Here is a 27,463-nt window from a genome sequence, read left to right on the forward strand (position 1 = left end):
CCCTGGTAGGGTGTTGCATGTGGCTGTCATATCTTACGGTCTTTGAATGAAAATCAACTTCTCTCATACTGGCACATTTACCACTCATATATGTGAAAAATACAGCCTGTGAGAACCAATCAGATTGCTTCAGAATGAGGAATAAATACAGGAGACACCTCATAACACCAGATAGGTACCACCAGGCTCTCTCCACCACATCCTCCAAATCCACCAGCAGAATAAGCAAAACAATGTCAGCATCCTAGGTCAATGTCTCCAGGATCAAGACTTTAATTATTTTCAGTCGACTCCAATGAAGTCACATTGTTTGCATGCTCTTGTCATGCCTCTTCAACTCATCCACAGATGGTGTCTACTTACACAGCTGAATGGATAGAAAGCTGTTCAGACATGCCCACCTGAGATTTAAGACCAAAGTGTGCTAGGTCCTTATCAAGGGGTTGCTCTATGTTGATGGTGCCACACCAGCATCTCATACCAAGGGTCACCTCATGGACACACTCTCACCTGTAGAGCTCAGATTGGCCATCAGTACCAGGAAGGTGAACGGCCCAGCATACTGCCACACCACCATCAATTAGCACTGATAATGTATTGAGGTGAAGGGTCCAGATGAAGACTCTTGGCCCAAAATCTCAACCCACTTCCCTGCACAGATGCTGCCCGACCTGCTGAGATTTTCCAGCAGTTTGTTCTTTGGCTCCAGATTCCAACATCTGCAGTCTCTTGTGCCTCCTGTTACTGGAGCTGCCCGAAGGTTCATATTCCCAGGGTCCACAATCTCCAGCGCCACAATGCCAAGACCGGTAATGGGCATGATGGTGCAGCCGGATGTCCAAGCTGAGCGGGGGGGGGGGGGGGGGGGGGGGGGGGGGGGGGGGTGTCTGTGGCAGGACCAGCATTTATTGTCCTTTCCCCAACTGCCCCTGAAGAGGTTGGGGCCAGCTGCTTCTGGAAGCACTGCTGCCCTGCTGGTGCCCTGCTGGGGAAGGTGCCCCCACAGAATTGATGGGAGAGAGTTTCTGGTGATCGTCAGGATGGGAGGAGGGTCTGCAGATGGAAGGGACAGATGTTTTAGGACGGCTGCTGGTTTCAATGATGTTCCATCCACGGCCATAACCAGCCTGGCTCATGCCCTGGCCATAGCTGGCCTTCCGAGCATGCGCACTCACGGCCTGCGCGGCGCCTGCTGGGAGCTGTAGGCGGAGGCTGAGGATCGGCGGCGGGCGGACTACAGCTCCCGGCGGGCTGTGCGCGGAGCCCGGCTGCCCCGAGCCCGCTCACCGCGACATGGCGGCGGCTTCGGAGGGCCGGGGCCTCCCGCAATCCACCGTCGACAGGGTGATGAAAGGTACCGGCGGCAGGCGTGAGGGGCGGGGCCGACTGACCACCTCCCGCCCTCCTCCCCCCTCCATCCCTCCTCCCTCCATCCCTACCCCTCCATCCCTCCCTACATCCCTCCTCCCCATCCCATCTCCCACCCTCAACTCCCTCCCTCTATCTCTCCCCCTCCCTCCTCCTCCCCCCTCCCTCCCCCTCCTCCCTCCCCCCTCCCTCCCCCTCCCTCCTCCTCCCTCCTCCTCCCCCCCACCCCTCCCCCTCCATCCCTACCCCTACATCCCTCCTCCCCATCCCATCTCCCACCCTCAACTCCCTCCCTCTATCTCTCCCCCTCCCTCCCCCTCCCTCCCCCTCCCCCCTCCATCCCTCCTCCCTCCATCCCTACCCCTCCATCCCTACCCCTCCATCCCTCCCTACATCCCTCCTCCCCATCCCATCTCCCACCCTCAACTCCCTCCCTCTATCTCTCCCCCTCCCTCCCCCTCCCTCCTCCCTCCTCCTCCCCCCTCCCTCCCCCTCCTCCTCCCCCCTCCCTCCCCCTCCCTCCTCCTCCCCCCCACCCCTCCCCCTCCATCCCTCACCCCTCCCTCTCCCTACATCCCTCCTCCCCATCCCATCTCCCTCCCTCTATCTCTCCCCCTCCCTCCTCCTCCCCCCTCCCTCCTCCTCCCCTCCCCCTCCTCCCTCCCCCTCCTCCCTCCCCCTCCTCCCTCCCCCTCCTCCCTCCCTCCCCCTCCTCCTCCCCTCCTCCTCCCCCCTCCCTCCCCCCTCCCTCCCCCTCCCTCCCCCCTCCCTCCCCCTCCCCCCCACCCCTCCCCCTCCATCCCTCACCCCTCCCTCTCCCTACATCCCTCCTCCCCATCCCATCTCCCACCCTCAACTCCCTCCCTCCCCCTCCCTCCCCCCCTCTCTCCCCCCCCTCCCCCCCCTCTCTCCCCCCCCTCCCCCCCCTCCCTCCCCCCCCTCCCTCCCCCCCTCCCTCCCCCTCCCTCCCTCCCCCCCTCCCTCCCCCTCCCTCCCTCCCCCCCTCCCTCCCCCTCCCTCCCTCCCTCCCCCCCTCCCTCCCCCTCCCTCCCTCCCCCCCTCCCCCTCCCTCCCTCCCCCCCTCCCTCCCCCTCCCTCCCCCTCCCCCTCCCTCCCCCTCCTCCCTCCCCCCCCTCCTCCCTCCCCCTCCCCCTCCCTCCCCCTCCCCCCTCCCCCTCCCTCCCCCTCCCTCCCCCTCCCCCCTCCCCCTCCCTCCCCCTCCCTCCCCCTCCCCCCTCCCCCTCCCCCTCCCTCCCCCTCCCCCTCCTCCCTCCCCCTCCTCCCTCTCCCAGCCTCCCTCCTGTCCGCCCACCCACCCTCCACCACCAACGTTCCCCCCGCCACCCCCCACGTGCGTCCAGAGTCGCCACCGCACCGCCCCTTCCCAGAGGGAGGGGAGGCGGCACCTCTGCAGCCGCAGCTTGTGCCCAGCACCACTTGGCTCCCCAGCCGGACCGACCCCACCCTCGGAGCCAATCCTCATCCCAAAGTTACGGATCTGGCTTGCCAACTTCCCTTACCAACATTGTTCCAACCCTCCAGCTCCCAACTCGCCTCCTCCACCTCTCTCCCTCCCGACCCTCCCTACCTTCCTCTTTCCTGACCCTCCCTCCCGGCTCTTAACCCCTCCCTACCCTTAACCCCTCCCTACCTAACCATCCTCCATCCCTTCCTCACCGACTCTGCACCTCCCTCCCTCCCTCCCTACCTCCCTCCCTACCTACCCAGCCTCCCTCAACCCTCCCTCCTTACCCACCCTTAACCCCCCCACCCTCAACCCCTCCCTTCCTAACCACCCTCCATCCCTCCCTCTCCCCACCTTCCCCCTTGCACCATCCTCCACCTCCCACCATCTGTTCCTCCCAACCCACAACCTCTCTACTACCCACCCTCCACCCCCTCCCCACCTAACATCCCTTCCTGCACCCCTCCTGCCCAACGATCACCTGCTCCATACTGCCCAACCTACATTCTCTCCATCCCCATCCACCTTCCCACCCCCACCCACCCTCCAATCCCTCTCCACCCCTCCTGCCAAACCACCACCCCTTCCTTACCAACCCATCCACCATCCCTCCCTCTCCCCACCTTCCCCCTGCCCAACCTTTAACCTCATGCACGTTCCCCTGCCCAATCTCCATCCCCTCCATCCTCTGCCACCCTCCCCACCCAGTCTTCACCCCTCATATAATCTCTTGTCTGTCCTCCCCTCCCAATCTCCTCAATACTTCAGCTTTCCCCCCGGACTCCCTGGTCACGTCCTCATCTGTTTCCATTTCATCAGTAGAGGAACATGTATATATTTTGGAAGTAGAGTTGTGTACTCTAGACATTTGACAGAATTTTATGACATAGAAACAGTCTATTTGGAATTCATTTCATCTGCCACTTTTCTGGCTATTTTTCCAGTTTGCATGTGGTTTCCTGAAGTCCCGTAGTTATCTTTCTCAGTCCTGTAGTTCTGGGTATTGTATCATCCGCCCTTTTTGAACTTTGAACAATGGTTCTGATGTCTGTTCCAGAAGAAAGTTTCCTCTGGTCAACATTCACCACTGCCAGTCCCTTCTATAACTTTGTATTTGTGCATTCTATGTTACTTAATGTTGCTGACAAGCCTGTCTTGGCACTGTATCAAACGCTTCATAGAAGTCCCAGATCCACAACTGAAACCACACCACTACCGTTAACCTCTGTTACTGGTTCAAAGAACTCCATCATATTTGTCAAACAGGCTTTAGTAAATCTTCATTGGTTAGCATTTACTACAACATTTCATTCATAATGACAACTAATTTAGTTACATGATCGAGATCTCTAGACTTTTTCCATAGTTTTTCTTTCCCTTTATTGAACTGGGGAGTAGACAGTCCTCTGGCAAATCTAAGAAATGGAAGATTATAGCCACCCTGTTTTCTCAATGGAACTTGAGATGCTTCTCAGCCGGACCAGATCACTTCTTTTTGAGAAGTCTCAACCTATGAGTTGCCATCCTTCTGCCTGTTGTATCCAATCCGGTCACTCTACCCCTCCTCTGTTCTTATGATTGTGGTAGCATCCTCTTCGTTCCTGAAGATAGGTGCAGTAGGGATCCTGGTTATTTGACCTGAGCCTGACAAGACTCAACACCACTGCCTTCAGTGAGACACAAAGGGCAGGAGAAGAAAGCTCAAGGTATAGAGTGGTGTATATACCATCATCTAGATGGTCAAATTTAATGAGGAATGTCGTCTTTATGGGTTGGTTTAGCCATCTGGACGAGCTCATCTGGACCTCGGCTGTTTTCCCAGTGGGGTAAGCAAACATTTCATGACCCTCTAGTTTTCTTAACATGGAACCAGCACATTATGGTCATCAGCCCATATGCCCCTGACCTGGATGAGACTGAGGAGGATTTCTTCATCAGCCCTGAGAAAATATGGATCCATGTCTAAGAGGAAAATGTACTGATTCTCCTGGGTGACTTCAATATCATAGGAATCCTCTGCAAGGGAGTGCTGACAAAGAACTAGAAAAAGCCAAATCTAATGGAGTCTTCCTTCTGATAAAATGTTCAGAACAAGACCTTGTCAGAATCAACACCCTATTTTGTCAAAGGATTAAAAATGAGATCTTGTGGTAACCTCCCTGATTCAGGCTCTGGCGCCTGTTATGTAATTTCCCAAGCAAAAGGCCACAAAGAAGTCCACGTCACTGTTGTTAGTTGGGTGACGATGATTGATCGACAAACCACAGCCTAATTGGTCTGTTATCTCCCATCAATCTTGCCCCAAAACAATGGTGACCATAAGAAAATCAGTGTTAACAGTCTAAAGAGCAAGCTTGTTAGTGGCTCAAAGGCAACCGAATGATTCTAGATCAACGTGAACTGGAGAATATCCATAGTGTCATAGAGTCATAGGGTTATACTGCACGTATACAGGCCCCAAGTTTCCTACCTGAGCTAATCTCATTTGCCTGCATTTGGCCTATATCCTCTAATCCTTTATACAGTGAGATGGACTCTTGACCCCCCACAATCTACCTTGTTATGACCTTGCACCTTATTGTCTACCTGCAATGCACTTCCCTGTAGCTGTGACACTTTACTCTGTATTCTGTTATTGTTTTTACCCTGTACTACCTCAATGCACTGTGTAATGATTTGATCTGTACGATTGGTATGCAAGACAAGTTTTTCACTGTACCTCGGTACAAGTGACAATAATAAACCAATACCAATACCTTTCCTATCTCTGTACCTATCTTTTAAACATTGTAATTCCACCTCTACTATTTCCTGTGGCAGTTTGTTCCATATACACACCACCCTCTTGTATGAAAATCTGCCCCTTAGATTCCTTTTAAACCTGTCCCCTCTCACCTTAAACCTATGCCCTCTAGTTTTCAACTCCGCTACCCCGGGACAAAAGACTGACCACTCACCTTATCTATGCCCGTGATGATTTGCCTGGACTCCTCTGAAATTCATCATGTTTGGTACCTATGAAGAGACTTGACTTCTCCACAAAAAAAGGACCCTTTTAATGAGAAGGACCAGGAGATTTGGGAGCTGATTACTCACAAACACAAAGCTTCTTTGATTGGAATCTCCATCTTATGGGGGAAAAACAGCTCTACAGGCACCTGAAAGCCAAGGTCCGACAAAAATCTCATGACCTAAGTAAGAGGTGGTGGTGGAAAGGGAAACCCAGCGGCCAGCTGAAACTCACAGTGTGCATGAACTCTTCAGCACAGTCAAGACCGTCAATGTTCAACACCTTAGAGCCCACCCTGCTGAGAACCAGTCAACAAAACTAAAGAGCTGGTCATTGACTTCAGGAAAGGGGGCGGTGTACATGCACCTGTCTACATCAATGGTGCTGAGGTCGGGAGGGTTGACACCTTCAAGTTCCTGGGAGTGAACATCACCAACAGCCTTTCCTGGTCAAATCACGTAGATGCCATGGCTAAGAAAGCTCACCGGCGCCTCTACTTCCTCAGGAGGCCAAAGAAATTTGGTTTGTCCCCTTTGACTCTCACCAACTTTTACCAGTGCACCATAGAAAGCATCCTATCTGGATGTATCACGGCTTGGTACGGGAACTGCTCTGCCCAAGACCGCAAGAAGCTGCAGAGAGCTGTGGACACAGCCCAGCGCATCACGGACACCAGCCTCCCCTCCTTGGACTCTGTCTTTACCTTTCGCTGTCTTGGTGTAGCAGCCAGCATGATCAAAGACCCCACCCACCCAGGACATTCTCTCTTCTCTCCTCTTCCATCGGGTAGAAGATACAGGAGCTTGAGGGCACGTACCACCAGACTTAAGGACAGCTTCTACCCCACTGTGATAAGGCTATTGAATGGTTCCTTTATACAATGAGATGGACTCTGACCTCACGAACTACCTTGTTGTGACCTTGCACCTTATTGCACTGCACTTTCTCTGTAGCTGTGACACATTACTCTGTACTGTTATTGTTTTTACCTGTACTACATCAATGCACTCTGTACTAACTCAATGTAACTGCACTGTGTAATGAATTGACCTGTACGATCGGTTTGTAAGACAAGCTTTTCACTGTACCTCAGTACAAGTGACAATAATAAACCAATACCAATACCAAGAACAGCACGGAGCTTATTAAAGTTGTCAGCACCTCAAGGAACTCCTTCACCAAGACTCTGTCCTCGAAGTGAGTGTCTTTTACTCCATCTGACAGCTCACTGTTCAGTCTGGTCTCACTGCTGCCCGAGCTGGCAGGAAACAAAAAAGCCATGTGCCAACTGAAAAATAACATGGCCTCAAGAGCAGATGGTTTGCCTGCTGAATTGTAAAACTTGGTGGAGAGGAATTTTGTCACTTCTTAACTTCCTCAACGGAGAAGAAGAGGACATGCCAGAGGACTGCAGAGATAAGGTGATGATTTTCAAGAAAGAAGGCAAATCTGATTGCAATATCTACATTAAGTGCCTGTTGTGTGCCATGGGGAAAGCCATTGCCAGGCTTTGTCATGTGCATTACATTCAATCAAGAGGTACAATGTACATGATCTTCACTCTATTACAATTTCCAAGCAGAGGTATTATACGTTGCCTTCACAGATTTTACAGAAGTCTTTGTCAACCAAGTGGGACTGTGGAGAATCCATTCCAGTGTTGGCCACCCTCAGAGCTTTGTCTTCATTTAAATCTGCTATATGATGACTTGAAAGATTAACAGGTCCAGTGGAGACTCAGGTCTAGTATGGGTGTGTCATGCCTCTGACCCTCTGCTCAATCTTTCTGGCTGCATTTCACATCCAACAAGCTTTCAGCTGGAGTGGAGCGAATCTACACTGGCAACCATTAACCTCTGTCACCTCCACTAAGAACCAAGGTCATGCCTACGTCAATCATCGAGCTGGAGTGTGCAGGTGACACATTGTACGCTTGGAAGCACAGCTGTCAGTTATTGCTGACTTGTTCGCTGACATGTATGAGAGAATGGGCCCTACATTAAACAGCTGCAAAAGAAAGATCCTCTTCCAGGCCGCCCCCACTACACAACACCACCTCTGTGATGAGACACTGGAAATCATGAACCACTTTCCATATCTCAGTAGCCACCTTTCAGTGAGGGTAGTTATTGATAATGACATTCACCACTGTCTCTAGCACACCAGCGCAGTCGATGACTATCCAAGGAAAAGAGCATTCAAAGATCAAGGCCTCAGACCCAGCAGTGAGCTCATGGTCTGCTGGGCAACAGAGATCCCACTCTTCTGCAAACTGTGGGGACATGGACTACCAACAATGGACATTTCAAAGCACTGGAGAGGTACCATCAACACTAATAATCCATTTGTTTGCTTATCCTGACAATATTTGCTTCCACCCCAGGCTGACATCCTTTATGTCGAGCCTCTAACTGCACAAGAACCATAGAAAATAGGAGCAGGTCACCAGGCCCCTGGTCTGCCCTGCTATTCTATATGATCATAGCTGATCTGTACTGACCTCAACTCCCATGCCAGTTCGCCATAACCCACAATCCCTCGATCTTTCAAATATTTATCTATCTCCACATGAAATATATCTACTGATCCAGTCTCCATGACCCTCGGGCAGAGAATTCCAGAGACCCACTACCCTCTGAGAGAAGAAGTTTCTATGCACCTCAGTTTTAAATGATAGGGTCCGTATATGTTCCCTTGTTCATGACTCTCCTGCTAGTGAAAGCATCTCCATGTCTACCTTGCCAAGTCCCCTTAGAATAAGGTCACCCCTCATTCTTCTAAACTCCAAGGAACGTAGACTCAAACTGTCTCGCCTCTCTTGAGAGGTCACATCATTTGCACACCTGATACCAAATGTATCAAGAACATTCTCAAAGCCTCCTTGAAAAATTGTGGCATTGTCACCAACTTTTAGGAATCTCTGGTCTGTGGCTGTGAAACTGGAAAGAGCATCAGGGATGACATTGAGAACTTCAAGTCTCTTTTTTGGAAATTTACGGAAACACAGGGAAAACAGCAGAGGAAGTGCAGCACCTCCCAAACCATCCACCCGCCCACCCACCCACCCTCAAGCATCACCTGCCCCTCCTGCAGCAATGTCTGCCGTTGTGAGGCTTATTAACTCATCTAGCAGTATTACTTGACTATTACATTTCTTCTTTATTTCTTCATTTGCATTGGACCAATGTTTTTCCAGAATTTTTTGCGCCTTCCTTGAAGACATGACAAAGGGTTTGTTTCATTTCTCTGCAATTTTCTTACTCCTGATTATAAATTCTCCAGAATCCCTCAGTTGCTTGCTAGTTTGCTCTCACATTCTCTTTTCCTCTTTATCAATTTCTTGGTCGTCCTTTGTTGAATTCTAAAACACTCCCGATCCTCTGGTTTTTTTATTGGAAACTTAGTACATGTTTCCTTAAATTTAATTCAATCTGTAGGTACTCCTGTAATCCATGGTTGGACTCCTTTTTCTGTTGCGTTTTTGTGCCTTAAAAGGAATGAGTATTTGTTGCAAGTCGTGTTTATTTTTAATGCCTGTCCACTGACACACCCTTTCATGTGGTTTATCTACTACAGCCAACCTCATACCTTCACTGTTTCCTTTGTTTAGATTGAAAATCCTGATTTCAAATAGAACTATATCACCTTCAAACTTCATGTAAAACTCTATCATATTATGGTCAGTCTTTCCCAAGTGCCCCTTAACTCTTAGATCTGAGGTAACTTCTTACCGTGTCGTTTCCACACGTGATTTTTTAGTTGGTTACCAGCAGCCATGTGTCTGTAATGCCAGTTAGGACTATTCTTACCACTGCTTCATCCACCTGATTGCAGGTGCAGCTTGCAGTTAGATATAGTACATTTACATTTGGCCTTTTAACACTTTTTGGTACTCTGACTTTCTTCATGCCTTTTTTCCACTGTCTACTTATTGCGCTTACAATGTGTCTAACTGCTTCTTCGAGCTTGTTTCTTTCCCTCCTAACATTCCCCTCAGGTTTTTATCCCTCTGCCAAGCTTATTTAAACCATCCCGAAAAGCATTCGTAACCCCCACTGTGAGGATATTGTCCTGTTTAGGTGTAAACTGTTCACCTTGTACAGCTGCCTCTCGTCTCTCCAGCAATCACTCATTTGCTCTATCCTCCTCTCTCTGTACCTGTGGCACTGGGAGATTACTGCCTTTGAGGTCCTGTTTTTTAACATCTTTCCTCACTCCCTAAAATCTACTTGGGGGACCTCATCCCACCTTCTACCAATGTGCCAGTGTTGAATTGCCCCCATTCATCTGTTCACTGTTGCCCCTGCCTCACTGAAGTCCCCTTATTCAGCAGACTCCACACCCTGAGTACCGTGCATTCAGAGCAACACTCTCAAATCAAACCTGTCCTTCAAAATCACATATAGTTTTAAACTGAGCTTTGATTTCAATCCATCTCAGTTGGATTCCTTTTCAGCTCCCTAAAATAAATCCTCATGTGTTAATGTCTTCACGTTTGACTGTTTTTGATCCTTTTCAACCACAATTCTAACGCTATAATCCATGTCAACATTTCAGCACAGTACTGAGGGAGGACTGTACTGTCAGAGTGGTATTACTAGAGAAGTAACGCACCTTTGAAGGAATGCTGCATATTAAGAGTGCTATCCTTCAGATGTTCTTTCTTGTAAAAATTGTATAATTTATTTTAATTTATGTTTCTCTCGTGAGTGTTGTGTCTCTGATTCTATGTGCCTGTGATACTGCTGCAAGTTTTTCATTGCACCTGTGTATACGTGTACTTGTCCATATGGCAACAACCTTGACTTTGACTTTGAGATAGGATGCTAAAGCAAAGTGTTGTCAGCTCTCTCACAGAGGAGCCTACTGCACTCAAGAAGTAGAGTAGATCTCAGCAGTATCCTGGCTAGCATTGAACCACCAGACAAAATCACAAGCTTATTATTTGGTTATGATGACATTATTGTTTGTAGGAGCATGCAGGATAGGCTGCTGCGTTTCCTACATTGCAACAACATCTACATTCCAAAGTCGCTGGTTATCTGTGAGGTGTTTTAACAATCCTGGGAAACTGACTATCTTTATAAATGTAAAATTGTTTGTCTGCTCAGTTACCTTGGGCTGGTGTGCAGAGTAAAGTGATCTCACGCTATGGGAGTGGTCAAGGTCTACTCTAACTCTCTTCCAGGTGTTCCCTTACCACCAGCCCGCCGCTTGACCATGCAAGACATTTACTTCGAGGGCAAACCCAGGTTCGAGGTCCTCAAAGCTCATTTCATTAAAGAAGGGCGGCTGGAGGAAGAAGCTGCCATCAAGATCATTGAAGACGGAGCTGCAGTCTTTCGTAAAGAGAGGACTCTGATTGAGGTGGAAGCACCTATCACAGGTGTGCGGGGTCAACCTCCAGCCTGATGCTTTCCCATCCTCGCTTCCCGACCTCGCCTTCGCTACAGCCCCCACCTCCCGCCCCCCCCCCCCCCCCCCCACACACATCACTACCATTGTTTTGCCAACACTTGTCTAAAGGCTTGTGGTTGGCAAAGTGGGAGGTAAGAAATAGTGAGGTATTGCTGCCTCACCACCCCTCACCTCACCACTTCTGCCCTCCCACTTTGCCAACCACGTGCCTTGCTGCTCCTGCTTCCTCACACCCACCCCCAGCCCCCCACCTCCCACCTTGCCAATACCTGGCTTGCCAGCCTCTGCCGGCATCCCCTCACCTTGTCACTGGATCTCACCAGCCACCCACCTCGCCACCCCGACTTCACCGCACACCCTCACCTCAAATCCCTCTGTCTCACCACCTCACTCCCTCATTATCCCACCTGCCCCGCCACCTCGCACCCCGTCAATGTAGACTTGCCACACAACTTCCCTGATACCATAATTCTCTTCACAACCCTTCCTATTCCTAACCCTCCCATCCTCACTGCACTCCCTGCCACCATAATCTTGCAGCCCTCCCATCCTCCACAGGCTGTCTCGCTTCTCAGCCATGCACGTATCTCTCCTCCCTCCCCCGCCCCCCCCACCCCCATTCCCCATTCTTGCACTCCTCTCTCCTCCTCAGAAAACCTTGTCTGTCTATAGGTTCAAGCACCCTGGGGTTTGTGTCCTCACTCACTTGACTTATTCCCTCTCTTTCCTTCAGTCTGTGGCGACATTCATGGCCAATTCTTTGACTTGCTGAAGCTATTTGAAATTGGTGGAGAACCCAGCAGCACACACTATCTATTCCTTGGAGATTATGTGGATCGGGGTTACTTCAGCATTGAGGTGAGGTCTGGAACCTGCAATCCTGTCCGCACAGAAGGCACAGGGAAGTCATTAACCATTCTCTTCAGAGCAGCCATAGTCATTCATTCCTCTGCCTCTTCTGGGAGGGTTTTTAATGTCACATTTCAAACAAATTGCATTAAGGTTTATGTGCTTTACATTAAGCTGTGCCTAGGCTCAAATCTACAACAGAGCCAGAGTTACTGAGTCTTTAAATACCAAAAAGCTAACACTCGCTGATTGAAAGAAAAGCTAGATGCTAATCGTGGGGCAAAATATTGGACTTCACGAAAGACATCAACTTATCTGCTCTCTTCAGGTCATGACTGAGTTGCTGTACATTTTAAGTTCTGTGTTTTTTTCAAATTACAAGCAGAACACAGCAAGTTAGAGTCTCAACATCATGCATTTGAGGGTAATGAGGATCTCTGAGTGACAGCAAGGGAGCTGCATTAATATCAGTAGAGATAAAATCAGTAATATGTCGATAGGAGTAGGGATGTGGAGTGAATGTGAGGGAGCTTGATTAACAGGAAGTTAGTAATACATGGTATTGAATATAGGACTTACTGAGTGACAGTGTGAGGGAACGGGATTAACTTCACACAAGGTGCTGGATGGTGAGTCATGATGAGGTTTCAGGTACTGGATGGGAACACTCCAACAAAGATCTTTCATTAATGCATAAGAGGTTGTGGAAGCAGGTTCAGTGGTAACTTTATCAGGGGAATTGGCAAAATACTCACAGAGGGAATTTTTGCATCTCTCTTACTCTGTCACTTAGTTATCCCTCACACCCATTAATGTTAATATAGCTCCCTTCCTAGCCCCAAACCCTGTACCCAACTGTTACTATCTTTACTTGTGCTATTCCAGTTCAATCCCACTATCACTCAATAACCCCTCTCTTCCAGCATCCTATGTCACTGACTGTATTTCTACAGATGTTAACTCCCTCACACTATCACTGAGTAATCCCTCCACTTACCATCTCTACTGGTGCTATACCAGTTCTCTCCCACTGTCTCTCTGTAATCCCTCTCCCCCATTGCTCTGTGTTACTGATTATACCTCGAATGATGTTAATATAGACCCTAACATTGTCATTGGTTTACTAACTACATGTTAATCCATTTGCCTGGTTACTCTTACCTTCCACCCTTGAAAGGCTCCACAAGTGCTTAAGCATTCATCTATTTCTGCCTAATTCTTTTTTGATGTTTTTTCCTGTAGTGTGTGCTGATTCTCTGGGTCCTGAAGATTCACCATGCAAGCACCTTGTTCCTGCTCCGGGGAAACCACGAGTGCAGACACCTCACTGAGTACTTCACATTCAAGCAAGAATGTGAGTATATTTAATGTACCGACTGAAACCTTGTCCAAGCTAGGTCTGTCCCCAGCCTGAATGTCCAATAATTCACTTGGGATGCCAAACCATTTGTCCATGGCAAGAAAGAAAGGAACCAGACAGGAATGGATGTGGCCACAAACTGGGTGTCCCAGTTTACAGTGTGGGACTGGTGTCTGGGACTTGGCAGCTCTTGTTACACGTAACGTTATATTGTGCTGTCAGCTCCTCTGTTGGGGCAAACTGTACACAAGGCAGAGTGCTTTAAGCTGTGTGGTGGGAAAATTCTAGTTACAGTCTTTTCCTAGACACACTGAACCATCTCGTTAACCATAGCTCTTAGAACATGTATTCATCCTTCATAATTACCCACCTTCTTCATTTCCTCACAGATCACATTCTTCCCTTTATGGACCCCTCCCTTCCCCATAAAGCATCTCCTCTCCCGGTGGACCACCTTTTTCCCCACTTCCACCAGAGGAACTGTAAACTTAGCAGAGCTTGGATCAGGCAACATTGAGATATGAAACCAGGGAACTGAAGTGTGTATATTTGTGAGGCACCACCATTTCTGATCCTGATCGGGCAGTTCTTTTAAGAGGAATGTGAAGCACGTGCAGAATGAATCCAGGCTGCCTGGCAGGCTTTTATAGGAATATGGTAATTTTCATCTGGTATTTTTAGTCTCTCCTGCAGTGATGGTAGCTATCGAGGTAGTGAGATCAAAAAATCTCCTTCGCTGCTACGCACAGTGGCATCAATGCTTAATAAGGATTTTAATCCAGTTTTACTGACACTCACTATTCCAGCACCCTCTCATTTATGAAGGGGTTTCTTCTGTAAAATGGGCAGTTTCTTTTAAAAAATTGCACAGCAGTACACAAAATGTCCAGATGGCACGTACTCTTCTGAGCTGGATTCACAGGAACTAAATGTGTAGTTAAACAGCTCAGTGCACTGTGCAGGAGCATTAAAAGAAAGATTTTAACTCTGAGCCATGACAGCAGGACGGATGACCAACAGTTTGTCTTAGACTTTAGTTTTAAGCAGGAGAGAGAAAGATTGAGAGATCTAAGGCAGTAATTCCAGATCTTAGAAACGAGGCAACTGGTCCATGGCCACCACTGGTGGGTTAATTAAAAACTAGAATTGTCAGAGGTTGGAATTAGAGGAGTGTAACTGTTTTAGAGAGTTGCTGGATTGGAGCAGATTATGGAGATTTAGAGGTGACAAATGAATTTGAGCCAAAGGATGGGAATTGTAAAATCAAGACTTTAGTCAACCCAATGTAAATCTATGAGTACAGAGTAATAGGATGCAAGTAAGTAGAGTTTTAAACCTCAATACAGTGGGGGTTAGAGTGTGGGAGATAATTGGAGCAAGGCAGAAGGAGATGGAGAGCATTCAGATAATAGAGCCAGGGTTAAAATTGTACTTTTAATCTTTTTGATTTTAGAAATTAGTGAAGATTCATCAAGGAGCAATGCTCAGCCAAATGTTCGGATGATGCCTCTGGAGCCCTGTAAGATGGAGGATGTCCATGTGTGACAAACAGTTCACTCAAGGGAATAGACAGCAAGGAAGAGGGAGTGAAGTAAGGAAGCTGGGGTGCTGAGTCATCAGTGATGGGGTGCTGAGTCATCAGTGATGGGGTGCTGAGTCATCAGTCTGTCAGAAGATAGTAGATGTGTGTTAATGTTGCTTATATTATTGCATCCTCTTTCCAGGTAGAATCAAGTACTCAGACAATCTATACAATGTCTGCATGGGTGCGTTTGACTGTCTGCCTCTGGCTGCACTCGTAAATCACCAGTTCCTCTGCCTGCACGGGGGCTTGTCACCCGACATCCACAGTCTAGATGACATTAGGAGAGTAAGTACAAGTGTTCGTGAAGCCGGGACAGGATGTCCAGAAGGAGCAAGTCAGTGGGAAGCAGTTTATCTCGGTCACCAGCTCCATCCCACTGTGGGAAGAGGCAGATTCACTTCCTTGGTTTTGAACCTCTTTCTGGAGTCTCAGTAAACCTGGGAAGAAGGGTGGGGGAGCCCTGGAGAATTGGGAGAGTTGCTTTGGATGCAGAGTGAGATGGGCGGAACCTGGGGGTGGGGAAGGTATGGAGTTTGGCAGGAGAGTGAACTGAGAGAGAATAGAGTCTGAGTAGGGAGCGGAGGTGGAATGAAGGGGCTGGAGTGGGATAGGAGAGGGGTGCTGCAACACTCTAAGACTACCTGCACTCTCCTGTGTCTCTGAAGTACAATGACGCTGTGCTGCCCATCTAGCCTGCAATCCTCCTCTCAAAACACATGGAGAATCAACTTCTCTCCCCTTGTTTCCCCTAGGTTCCCCCCATATAATCAAGCTTTCCCCATTTACCCAAAGTAAAGGTCTCTGGATACATTTGACCTGTACTGGCTGCTGTTTGTCCCCCTCCCCCCTTGGTTTCAGATCACCAGAGACTTGCTGTCTCCATTTTATTAATTAACTGATGATGGATTGCAAGCTTCATGCCCATTCCATGCTCTAATCCTCCTCTCTTCCCACAATTATCCGCAGTTCTCCATTCCTGGCAATTATTCACTACTTCTCCACGTCCCCCACACCCCACGTTCCTTCAGACTGCCATAGCCCCAGCCCAATTTATGGGATCATGTGTGTGTAGCCACAATTGTAACAGAGTCTGCACATCAAATGAAAGCTTCATTGTTGGTGAGGCATTTGGGGTGGAGCCTGATATTGTAAAGTACACTCTGTAATTGCAGGTCCATTTTCTTTTAATGCTGCATCTCATCTTTTAGTTAGACAGATTTAAAGAGCCACCAGCCTTTGGTCCCATGTGTGATTTGCTGTGGTCAGACCCAACTGAGGACTATGGCAGCGAGAAGACACCAGAACACTTCAGTCATAACACTGTACGAGGCTGCTCCTACTTCTTTAGGTTTGTGCGTGAGAATGAGGGGATGTGGAGGGCGGCTTTGCCCGATGACAGGGGCCAGCTAATCTAACCCCAGTCTGCACAGATTATATCAGGTCATCCTCCAGTCCTGTGCCTCTGATTCTGGAGCCCTGAGCTTCCTCTGCCACCTTGTTGTAAACCATATTCTGCTCTTTTTCCCTACGTGCTCTCTCCCTTAATTGACTTAGCAACAGCTCTTCTGAGGCTCACACACTGCACCTTCCTAACTTGCTCTGTGACATCCTGAGATCAGTTCCACTTGTTCTGGAGTCCACTCCCACAGGGAAGAATTGTTGTCATCACCCCTATCCATAACTCTGTTGATTAAATCCCTCTTATTGCTTGACAGTATGTCTCTGATGTACCCAGTTTATCAGCGCATTTCAATTCATAGAGGCATGCATCACTAAGGACCCTCACCACCCGGGACATGCCCTCTTCTCGGTACTACCATTGGGGAGGAGGTACAGGAGCCTGAAGACCCACACTCAATGATTCAGGAACAGCTTCTTCCCCTCCGCCATCAGATTTCTGAATGGCTGATGAACATATTACTCATTGTTCCTTTTCTTTTGCACTATTTATTTATTTTTGTAAGTTATAATAGTTTTATGTCTTTGCACTGTACTGCTGTCGCAAAACAACAAATTTCATATCATATAAGTCAGTGATAATAAATCTGATTCTGATTAATTGTTGGATCACCAATGATAACAAGAGGTAGCCTTCAGTTCTTTGAGCCTGTTCTGCTATTCAGTGTATTTAGTATCTTGGCTCCATTCACCTTGGTTCCTTCACCCAAGATACCTTTACCCAACCAGCATCTTTCAGTCTTAGTTTTGAAAATGTTGATTGACTCCCTGTACCTCCCAGCTCCAGCTTTTTAGGGGCAGAGAGCTCCAGATGTCTACTGCCCTTGGTGTGAAGAAGTGATTCCTGACATCAGCCTTGAACAACCTGCTCTAAATTTAAGAGCAAGCCTCCTTTTTCTGACTCTCCATCAGTGGATATAATTTGTCTGTCTCTTCTCTATCAGCCCCAAAGCAAAACAGTGCTGAAAATCGGAAATAAAAGCAGAAAGCACTCAGTGGGTCGGAAAACATCTATGGAGAGAGAAAGAGTTAACTTTTCAAACTGTTGACTTCTTATTGATATCTGTAGATGCTGCCTGACTTGAGTATTTTCAGTATTTCCTGTTTTTAAGTAAATTCCTTTAATCATCTTCCCTAACATGTTACTCCCTAACCTTCCTCACTCAAGTCTAGTCTTCAGTCCTGGTATTATTTGGTGAACTGGTGCTGCATCACCCTTCATGTCCAAACTTCCCTGAGGTTGGGTGTCCAGCACTGATCACAGTGCTCTGAATGCAGTAGTGCACCCTTGCTCTTGTTCTCTCTCCCCTAGTCATCACTCTTTGTACTATGGGAATGCACTTTTAAATCTTCTTCTGGGAGAAGAAACAAGGTTAGACTGTGATAGCCGCTGCTGTCTAATAGCCTATGATTTGGAAGAGGAGGGTGGGGTGATATATTGTCAGCACCTAGCTGCCTTGTTGAGGCTTGGTAGCATTGTACAGTCGGTTGCTGCTTAGGAGCAGCAAGCCTAGCTGTCTTACTTCTGCACCATCCTCCCTGCCCCCTACAACCATCCCTTCACAAACCACAACCAACAAGCCCTGACAGTAATGCTGTCCAAAATGCTGTCAAAATATAAGGCCAGATCAAGTGTAGATATACAGGTGTGGTTTAGGATGTGTCCTCAGCAAGGATTAGGGCACAGCAGAACTGTACGTATACCAAATTGGTTTTGGTGCCATTTCAGGATGGTACTTTTGGCTGAATTTTGAAAGATTTGTAACCGGAAATGATAATCTGTTGCAGAGCAGGCTCAGGAACTAGCTGGCTTTATCCTGTTCCTGTGTTGAATATTTGCACTGGTTTTCCCTTTTCCTCACTTGGTCTCGATCCCACTTTGACCTGCTTCAGCACAGCAACAAAGTTTTATTAGGGACTTTTTTTGAAATTTGATTTGGACGCAGGCTTAGTGCTGAAGGAAATGGAATTCTGAACATGGGGCTGGCTAAATTTGTGGCCGAGCTGTCCTCATGCCCTAACACTACTTGTGTCTCCTTTGCAGTTATGCCGCAGTTTGCAAATTTTTGCAACACAACAACTTGTTATCAGTAATCCGTGCACATGAGGCTCAGGATGCCGGGTAAGCAATGCCTTCTCCTGAGCAAGGTGGGAGCCTGAATGTTTTATTTATTCCTTGCTGGTTTTTGCTGTCCATGGTGCCAAGAGGCAGATCTGATTGGCAGGTAGGGAATTTGCCCCATCTCCCCTCCCCTCCAACCTTAAGCATGTGCTGACCTTCAGAGAATGGGGATTGGTTGAGAGGGGGCCAGTGAAAGTCCCCGCTGTCTCCTCTGCCTCCCCGGTCAGGGTGTGCAGGGAAGGTGGCAGCTCGTGCTGCCCAGCCGCTGTATAACTGAGCTGCACGCATCTATCTGTAACAACTGTAAATGAAGAATTAAAAGCTTCGACACTGAACAAGAGACTGCTGCTCCTTGCCTACCCTCCTCATTATAGTTCCTTCACTGTCAGAGACATTCAGCCAGAAACACTCAGCTGCATTGTTGGGAGTGCCATCTTTTGGCTGGGACATTAATCTTTAGCTCCATTGCCTACCTAATAAATATAAAAGATCCAATGGTAACATTCACATTCAAGCAGGGCCATTCTCTCTGGTGGCCTGACTGATATTTATCCTGTAACTCATGCTGACCATGGCATCTTGCTGTGGGCACATTTGTATGCTATGGTTCCTATAATGCAGCAGAGCCCATCTTTATAAATTACTCCACTGTTCCAAGGGTCAAACATGCAGCTTCTTTAGACCAGGAGGTTCTCTCCCCAACTGACTACGGAGAATACACATTTTCATCAGCAGGAGAGAAATAGTTGACACAAATGCTGAAGGAAGATAAGATCAGATTTCTTCATTAGTCACGTGTACATTGAAACACACAGTGAGATGCATCTTTTGCATAGAGTGTTCTGGGGGCAGCCCGCAAATGTCACCACGCTTCCGGCGCCAACATAGCATGCCCACAACTCCCTAACCCGTACGTCTTTTGGAATGTGGGAGGAAGCCCATACAGACACGGGGAGAATGTACAGACGACGACCGGAATTGAACCCAGGTCACTTGCACTGTAATAGCGTTACACTAACCACTACACTAGGGAGCAAAATGAAGAGAGAGATCACATCACAGCTGTATAGTCCATTCCCTGCTCACTCCACTGAGGAGCTGTTTGCTCTCGTGCTCAAGTCCGTTCCCAGTCATTGTAGTGCGAGAGCTGTTTCTCCACGCCCTCTGGTCGCAGTCTCCAGTCCCCTCTTGTGCACATGCAGTAACCATTCCCCTTCCACAGTAGTGCAGGAGACCACTCCCCTTTTCCCACCTTGTCTTGTCTCAGAGCCCACATTCAGTACTCGCTCGATGGCAGCAGCATATTCCCTGCTCACTTCAGTGCTGCAACCCATTCATCCCTCACTGTGGTAATGTTGTTCATTCCTGTAATGATTTGTTGCTGGAGCTCGTTTCCTGCTTGATCTTAGTGCAGCAGCCCCTTCCCCTGATTGCTCCAGAGCAGGGGTCACTTCCCTGCTAGGTCTTTTTCTCAAGACCATTCTCCAGTCATTCCATTGCAGGAGACCGTTCCCCACTAGCTCCATTGCAGGAGTCTTTGTCTAGTGAAGGAGCCCATTTCCTGTTCAGTCTGTTGCAAGAACCAGGAGCCCTTTCTCTGCTAACTCTAGTTCTAGAGCCTACTTGTGTTTCACTCCTGTGCAGGGACCCATTCTCCAAAAAACTCTAGTACAGGAACCCATTCTCTGCTCACTCCATGCAAGGGCCCTTATTTCCAGAGCTGTTCCCTGGTTGCTCTGATGCGGGAGCCCATTCTTTCCTCGCTGTAAGTCAGGAGTTCATTTCCTAGTCTCTGTAGTGAAGGGTCCTGTTCACCGCTCACTCTTGTTCCAGGGTCCATCTACCACTTGCTCCAGTGCTGAGAGCTGCTCCCCCCCCTCACTTTGGTGCAGGTGCCCATTCCCTGTTAGTTTCAATGCAGCAGCTAGACCACCTGAGACCACCTCCAATCCTCCCTTGATCTCTGAAGTGATTGTATTAACATTTGATTCCCATGTTCACAGATACCGAATGTATAGGAAAAACCAGGTGACTGGCTTCCCATCATTAATAACGATATTCTCCGCACCAAATTACCTGGATGTCTATAATAACAAAGGTGAGGTTCAAGACAAAAGCTTGAATTATTCATGCTTGTCGTGCCACAGTTAGCCAGAGATTTCTGGTTGCAATGCAGTAAGGGATGATGAGCCCAGTGGCAGTATTCCGTCTGCACTAAATTATTGGTGGGCATTTTCCATCTCTCTCCACAGCTGCTGTATTGAAATATGAAAATAATGTCATGAATATTAGGCAGTTTAACTGCTCTCCACACCCCTACTGGCTGCCAAACTTCATGGATGTCTTCTCCTGGTCTCTGCCATTTGTTGGTGAAAAAGGCAAGTGATGTGTTGGGTTTACAGATAATTTGGTTCCTTTTCATGTTGGGGAAATGGGTGTGAGCATACCCAGAGTCTACAGAGGGATGGGAGGGGAGGGAGGAATGGGACCAGCATGAGAGGGTGGTGAAGGGGGGGTGCACTCTGGAGAAAGGACTTCGGAGTTGGGTCAGTTTGTTAGAGGGGGCAGGGGGAAGTGGTTGTGGCAGGGTGGGGGATGATGTTCTGGTTGGTCTGGGTGACCTGTGGCCAGTTGCCACACTGTGTCTAATATTGTAGCATGCACCTGATCTGGTGTGTAGCTGTAGACATTGTGGGTAAGGCTTCATTCAGTGTTCCTGTACTGAGTTGCATCTGGTTTCTTTCACAGTTACAGATATGTTGGTTAGTATCCTCAATGTCTGCTCCGATGACGAGCTACTGGGTGAGGATGATGGTGAGTACAAGTTTAACACAACCAGTACTTGAAGGGAGTATGCAGGATACATGAACAGTTTTAGACATGAGCATGTTGCAGGGCAAGGGTGGAGGGCAGAAGTGGTTTGCAGGCAGCACTGATGAACTGATCAACAACTGGACTAGCTGCAGGTTGGTTGTCCGTTATATCACTTCTTGTTGCCCTTTGGTTACAGACCAACCTTAGCATTGAATGAGGAACAAACTCACATTTTAACCACCTTTCATGGCTTCAGAACCAGCCACAGTGCTTCACAGACAATAATGAACAACTGCGGCATAATTGCTGACTAATGCAAGAAATAGAAGTACTAACTAGGCAGAGCAAATCGAGGTACCTTTTAACCGCTGTTCCCGGACTGCAGTGTTAGGAGAAAGAACGATTTTAACAAATTAGTACATTGGAGTGGCCTTACATCTGCATGGAGTGATACAGTTTGAGTTGAGTTTGGTATATTCAAAGAGTGGATCTCAGTTGATCTCTTACCCTGCAGTTCTCTCTAAGTTTATACAAAGCTGTTCAGTGCCAGCTCTGATTGCACTGTGACCCAGGAAGTTGCTAGGTGCAGTTTACATTTTGCATCTTGCTTTAAAATGTAGTTGGTGCTCTGTTCCCGATTCATGCTTTTCTGTACCTCTCTATCTCAGCTTCTCAACAAGATCGCAAGGAAGTCATCAAGAATAAGATCCGTGCAATCGGCAAAATGGCCAGGGTCTTTGCAGTGCTCAGGTATTCTGGCAATGTGTTTGTATAGTTCACTGATCAGTATGCTGGGATTGTAAAGCTGGGTTTAGATAGTGAAGTGTGTTTGTGTGCTATTAGATTAGATTAGACTAAATTATTTTATTGTCATATACAGCAGGGTGCAATAAAATTCCTTGCGTACATGAAGCTCACAGAGTAAACGGTATACATGGTTTTATGACTTTTGGTAAGAGTGAGGAGTTTGGTGGCTACAAATATTTACTGATTCTTGTTTTGTGCTGTTCACAGAGAAGAGCATGAAAATGTGCTGACGTTAAAAGGCTTGACGCCGTCCGGCAACCTGCCCCTTGGTGCCCTGACAGGAGGGAAACCGAGCCTGCAGCAAGGTTAGGGCATCTCGACCATGCCCAGCAGAGCCACAAGCTCAGTCCTCCACACAGGTCGCCCTGACATCGGCATCCTTGCCCTCAGCACTGCTTTGTCCTCACAGGCCATCTGGCCTCTGCACTATTCCCTCGCCCCAGGTGCTGCTCCCCCCGCCTGCCCCTCATCCCTGGTACCACCCTACCCCTCCCCACCTGTCCCTGCACTCCTCAATGTCCCTACCCTCAGCATTGTTCACCACTCGCCTTCTTACCCCCTACCCTTTGCTGTCTCCCTGTGGGCCTCCATACTCCGTTCCGAGCAGATGGTTACGTTTATTAAATGATGATATTTACTGATCTCTCTGCTTTCCTCTCTGATTTCATGCTGGCATTCACTCTGAAGCTTTAACTGATGCAACGCTGTCTAATAAAGGTATGTGCATGCATGTTGGTGATTGTGCCTTGCTCACCCTGTGCCTTTGCCTTGTTATTTTGGATCCAAGTTTGCCCCAAACCCATTCAGCTAATCAGTGCATGAAGATTAGTGTGCGTGTGTGTTTTCTTTGGCATCTGAACAACAGAAAGAATCTCCTAGCCCATAGTCAAGTGGGTTAATTTTCTGGCATCGTTTGAGACCAATTCCCACTTGTTTGGCTGCAGAGGTTCCAATTCTCTGTTTCATTTTAACTTTGCACGGTTCTAAGGCTATAACAGGAAAACTGCTGCAAACTATTATAGAGGTTTCTCTTTCACTTACTTCTCAAATTGAGTTGAGCCAGCATTTATTGCCTGTCTCCTCTGGTCCTGAAGACATGCAAGAGCTGGGGCATTGATTTGGGACCAGAGTAGCATGAGGGTCCAGCCCAGGTAGGGCAAGCGAGTTTGTACGGGGTTTAAAGTGGGAATAATCAACTAATTGGATAGGGACCCTCAGCAGCCTGGACTGTTATTGTCTCCACACCTTCGGATCACTGCCCTACCTGTGAACTTTCATCCCCTCCCATTTAAACCCCATTGCTCATCTCTTGATATAACTGCATTTAATTTTTGAACAGGATAGATTTTAAAAGCACATTGGTAGGTCAGGATGCCAAATTGTATCGGTGCTCAGCCTGGTTCCTCACCAGTCCTGGTTGAGATGTTCCTTTATGGGTATTTAAAGGAGGCAAGTGAAGGTTTCTCTATTAAAAATGTGGAGCCTTGAGTCTTGTAACCAGTTATGTGACCAATACCCTTGAATCCACAATCTGAAAAACTACTTTCAAGCTTACCACATGGCAATAAACATGGGCATGTATCCTCACTTACTTCAGGTGTTAGAGTGTGTTGATTGTCTTTAATGTATAGGCCCAAAGGGATAACGAGAAGGCTTTCAGAATCAGATATATTATCACTGATATATATGACATGAAATGTGTTGTTTTGCGGCAGCAGTACAGTGCAAAGACATAAAAACTACTATAAATTACAAAATAAATAGTGCAAATAAAAGGAATAACGAGGTAGTGTTCACGGGTCCATGGACCGTTCAGAAATCTGATGGCGGAGGGGAAGAAGCTGCTCCTGAAACATTGAATTACAAGAGGGTTCTGCTAGGAGGGCAAGTGATCCTGGTGCCTTATATCTTGCTTTGTCTCTGTGTCTGTTTCCAAGGAAAAGGTTCTGCGGCGAGTATCAGCTTTGAACAGGCCAGGGGTTTGGACCGAGTTAACGAGAGGATGCCTCCACGCAGGCTGAACGTGAAGGATGAGGGCTCAACTCAGGCTATAGCCCAGGGTCGTTCCCAGACCCAGGGTCCATCTTGGATTCAGTCTCGGACCCAGGGCCAGTCGAAGCGAAGCAGCCAGACTTCCACAGCCAGCGCACGACAACAGAACTCAGCGGCAGCACAGTCAGAGTCTCCCACCGGCCAGGTGTCAGGACGGTCTCAGAACGTCATCAGCCGCCGATCGCAAGCAAGTCCCCAGCTCACTGAACAAAAGCCACGTTCTAGTATGCCAAATACCAAGATTGACAAGGGAAAAGGCAAAGGATAAGTGGCACACTAACTGCTCGCCCCATCTCACAGGTGCATCAAGGGCCTATTTATTTATTGTAACCGTTTGCAAGATGGGAATCTCTTGGAATGCAAACAACTGACCAGCCCCTTGGTTCCAGCAATCAACAGCAAATGATGCCAAGTGTATGCGGTACGTCAGAAGAAAGGCTCTGTTGGACTGAAGTGTCATGGATCGGGAGAATTTGATCTAAAATAACTCTTGGTTATGCACAGACCTCATTAAGTCATAGGATGACCCATGGTCATTACTTCCCAGTCTGGATCGCTATTGGGGGTGAGGACGGGGATGGACGTTATCTTGAATGTTTCCTTTGCCTGCCCATCCTATCTTTCCTCCACTCTAGCACTCCAGTAATTTGGTAGTTGCTCACCTATCCTTGGAGGACTGAACCCTCAGGGTGAAAGATTTGGTAGTGGCAGGAATGGAACCTGCATTTGTAAAGTCTGATCATTCATTTGGCAATCCAGATGCCACATAGCCATAAGGAGCAAGTAGTGTTTCCCCCCCACCAATCCCCATATCTGTGGATCCATCTGGATTAATCAACTTTTGCCACTCACGAGTCCCTCTATGTCTCCACTACGCCTCTAGGCTTTATTTGCTTTAAGCACCTCCTGTTTCTTTACAACCCAATCACAAGGGCACTTGATCCCAAACTGGGAATGCATGAGATTTTTTCAAACTTTAGCTCCAGTTGTTTTAAGTTGACCGTAAGTTTGTGCAGAGCTTTTGTTCCACACAGGTTTTTAATGAACAATATTTTTTAAAATGTTGCTTGTGCCACAAATTGCATCACCCAAGTCCCACTGTCCTTCTTCGCCCTTTATTATGGAATGAGTGGATCCATTGCTTGATCTCGATCCACAGGCCCTGAGTTGGGGAGCTCAGGACTATGGGGACTCTCTGTTGGGGATGTGTGTTGGAGAGGAGAGAGAGCAAGTTCCAGTGCTGCTGTGTTTCCGTGAGACGGTGTCAGGGAGCACAAAGGCAATTGAAATACCAATATGCCCTTTTTATTTCAAGGTACACAGGGTGGCAGGGCTGTGTTGATTTTTTATTATTAAAGTATCTCTCATAAAATTATTTTCAGCTAATTTGTAGCCTCCTGGCAGAGAGGGGTGGACAGGACTTCTGGTAGAGCTCGTCTGCAGGGAGATATGCCAGCTGGACTAAGTTGACAGGTTAGTTTTATTCTCTCAGTGGTCTGGCTTGGTATATCCACTTAAAGCTCATCTGCAAAGGGGGAGTGGTACACTCAGCCACAGAGTTGTGTTTCACCTGACTGCTGGATGCTGCCAGCTCTTTCTCAGTGGTGTTGAGACTCCAGAGTGCGTGCAGAAGAATTGATTAGTGCATTGTTGGTTGGCCCTTCTGAGTCACTCTGAGGCTTCTCTCTGATCCTACTGTAGTCCTTCTGTTGATGGTGTCCCAGTAGTCCAATGTAGTCTCAACGGAACAAACCTGTTCAAGTACTTCTGCAAAGCCAAGTACTGAGAAATACACAGCCGAGAGGGGAAAGGCAGCTTGATGTTTCAGTGTGGGATCTACAGAACTGAAGATTTTCACCTTGGGCATTAATGTGTCCCCTCTCAGATGCCCAGGGATATGTGAACTCCAGACTTTGCTATTTGTATTCTAACATTAACATTTGGGAATTGGTGCTTGCTTTGTGCGCTTGATGAGCTGCAATTATGCAACCCTTACTAGTGAGAGAGATCTGTAGAATGAAATTGTGTGGCATCGGTGCAGACAACTACAAAGACAACAGAGTGGCAGGGGTTGTGTTTGAGCCAGGCTGGTGCTTGTACAACAGACAGGCAGACAGATGGCACAGGGTCAGACTGATGTAGTATCATTTGTTGCATCAGTTATCCATTGAGTTCCTGCTCTGGTGTTCAGTCTGTCCAACTATACTGGCACTGACTCTCAATGATTTGATGAATAACTGAAATTGAGGTTCCCAAGTTTGCAACAGGCAGTGAAGAGATGGCCGTCAACTGCTTCCTCTTATTTGTATTTAACTATGCAAAGATATATCGTGACATCTCTTGACTTAAACTGACCAAAGCTGCTTTTAGATAAGTGCACAGTCCCACAGCAGTTCACCTGACCCAAAATCAGCAAACTCCATTCTAATCAATTGACAGGTTTCTAGAACAACCAGTTTGTCTGTTTTCTGTTGAGACAAGGAGAAAGCTATAAGTTAATACCAACAGAGTTTGGATCTTCTTTTGTTCTTCCCATCAAAGCAGGTGCACAAAAACTTGGTCCAAGTGGAATTCTTGGCCCAGCCTCGGAACCCTCCAATCACCTGGAGGCAACCGTGGCTACAGTTCCACCGCCGCTCCGAGATTAAGTTAATGGCACTAAATTCACTGAAAGCATCTTCTTCCAGTTCCACCCACCACCCCTAAAACAATATCTAAGACAGGCTTCAGGGCCCAATCTGATGTGCGTGTTTAAGCAGGTCACAGAGACTTTAGGGGGCTGATCAGTTAGGCTGAAATTCAGAATCTCCTCAGGAATAACTCAAAATGGTGCGTTAAGGTCCTTTAGGGAACCTGAACCAATCTCAAATACTTGGCTTCCAATTCATCAAGAATGTGATCAATTTTTGTTTTTTTTTAAAGGAAGAGTTCTACTGTTTCCAGAATTTTTAAATGTGCAGTAATCGTTCTTGGGGTTGAAGTAGCAACTCCCCTCTGGAGAACAAATCTGCATTGATACTGTTGTTTAAAAAGTGTTTCATTAACTTGTGTTTCCATAAATGCACTGAGAAAACTGTAATGGTTTCCAACTTAGCACAGCAATAAGACTTTTCTTGTAACAAAATGTGCATTAAAAATAAATTTGGTTTCATTAG

The 27,463-nt window shown here is 47.7% G+C and overlaps 1 protein-coding gene across 3 annotated transcripts; it reads left to right on the top strand.

Annotated features, from left to right (window-relative positions):
* Positions 1-1,200: 1,200 nt before the first annotated feature.
* Positions 1,201-27,463, top strand: LOC127584269 (serine/threonine-protein phosphatase 2B catalytic subunit gamma isoform-like). 3 transcript variants are annotated; one of them, XR_007958368.1, is made up of 15 exons: positions 1,220-1,354; positions 11,032-11,229; positions 11,995-12,119; positions 13,353-13,464; positions 15,195-15,340; positions 16,264-16,403; positions 18,558-18,635; positions 20,639-20,733; positions 20,888-21,013; positions 21,384-21,449; positions 22,118-22,199; positions 22,464-22,561; positions 22,944-22,973; positions 24,194-24,729; positions 25,691-27,438. XR_007958368.1 is itself a non-coding variant. In XM_052040917.1 (14 exons), exons 1-14 carry the CDS (start codon positions 1,294-1,296, stop codon positions 24,574-24,576), a joined length of 1,740 nt encoding a protein of 579 aa, XP_051896877.1. In that variant the 5' UTR covers positions 1,220-1,293; the 3' UTR covers positions 24,577-27,438. The 3 variants fall into 3 exon arrangements, 2 of the variants coding, with proteins under 2 accessions (XP_051896878.1, XP_051896877.1); XM_052040917.1 differs by having other exon boundaries at positions 24,194-27,438; XM_052040918.1 differs by lacking the exon at positions 22,944-22,973 and having other exon boundaries at positions 1,201-1,354; positions 24,194-27,463.

This window comes from Pristis pectinata, chromosome 29, assembly GCF_009764475.1.
Source record: "Pristis pectinata isolate sPriPec2 chromosome 29, sPriPec2.1.pri, whole genome shotgun sequence".
Classification (NCBI taxonomy): domain Eukaryota; kingdom Metazoa; phylum Chordata; class Chondrichthyes; order Rhinopristiformes; family Pristidae; genus Pristis; species Pristis pectinata.

Coding starts and splice junctions, on each gene's coding strand:
- LOC127584269 (XM_052040917.1), top strand. CDS start 1,294: ATGGCGGCGGCTTCGGAGGGCCGGGGCCTCCCGCAATCCACCGTCGAC. Junction 12,120..13,352: donor GGGGTTACTTCAGCATTGAG/GTGAGGTCTGGA, acceptor TTTTTCCTGTAG/TGTGTGCTGATTCTCTGGGT. Junction 16,404..18,557: donor GGCTGCTCCTACTTCTTTAG/GTTTGTGCGTGA, acceptor TCTCCTTTGCAG/TTATGCCGCAGTTTGCAAAT.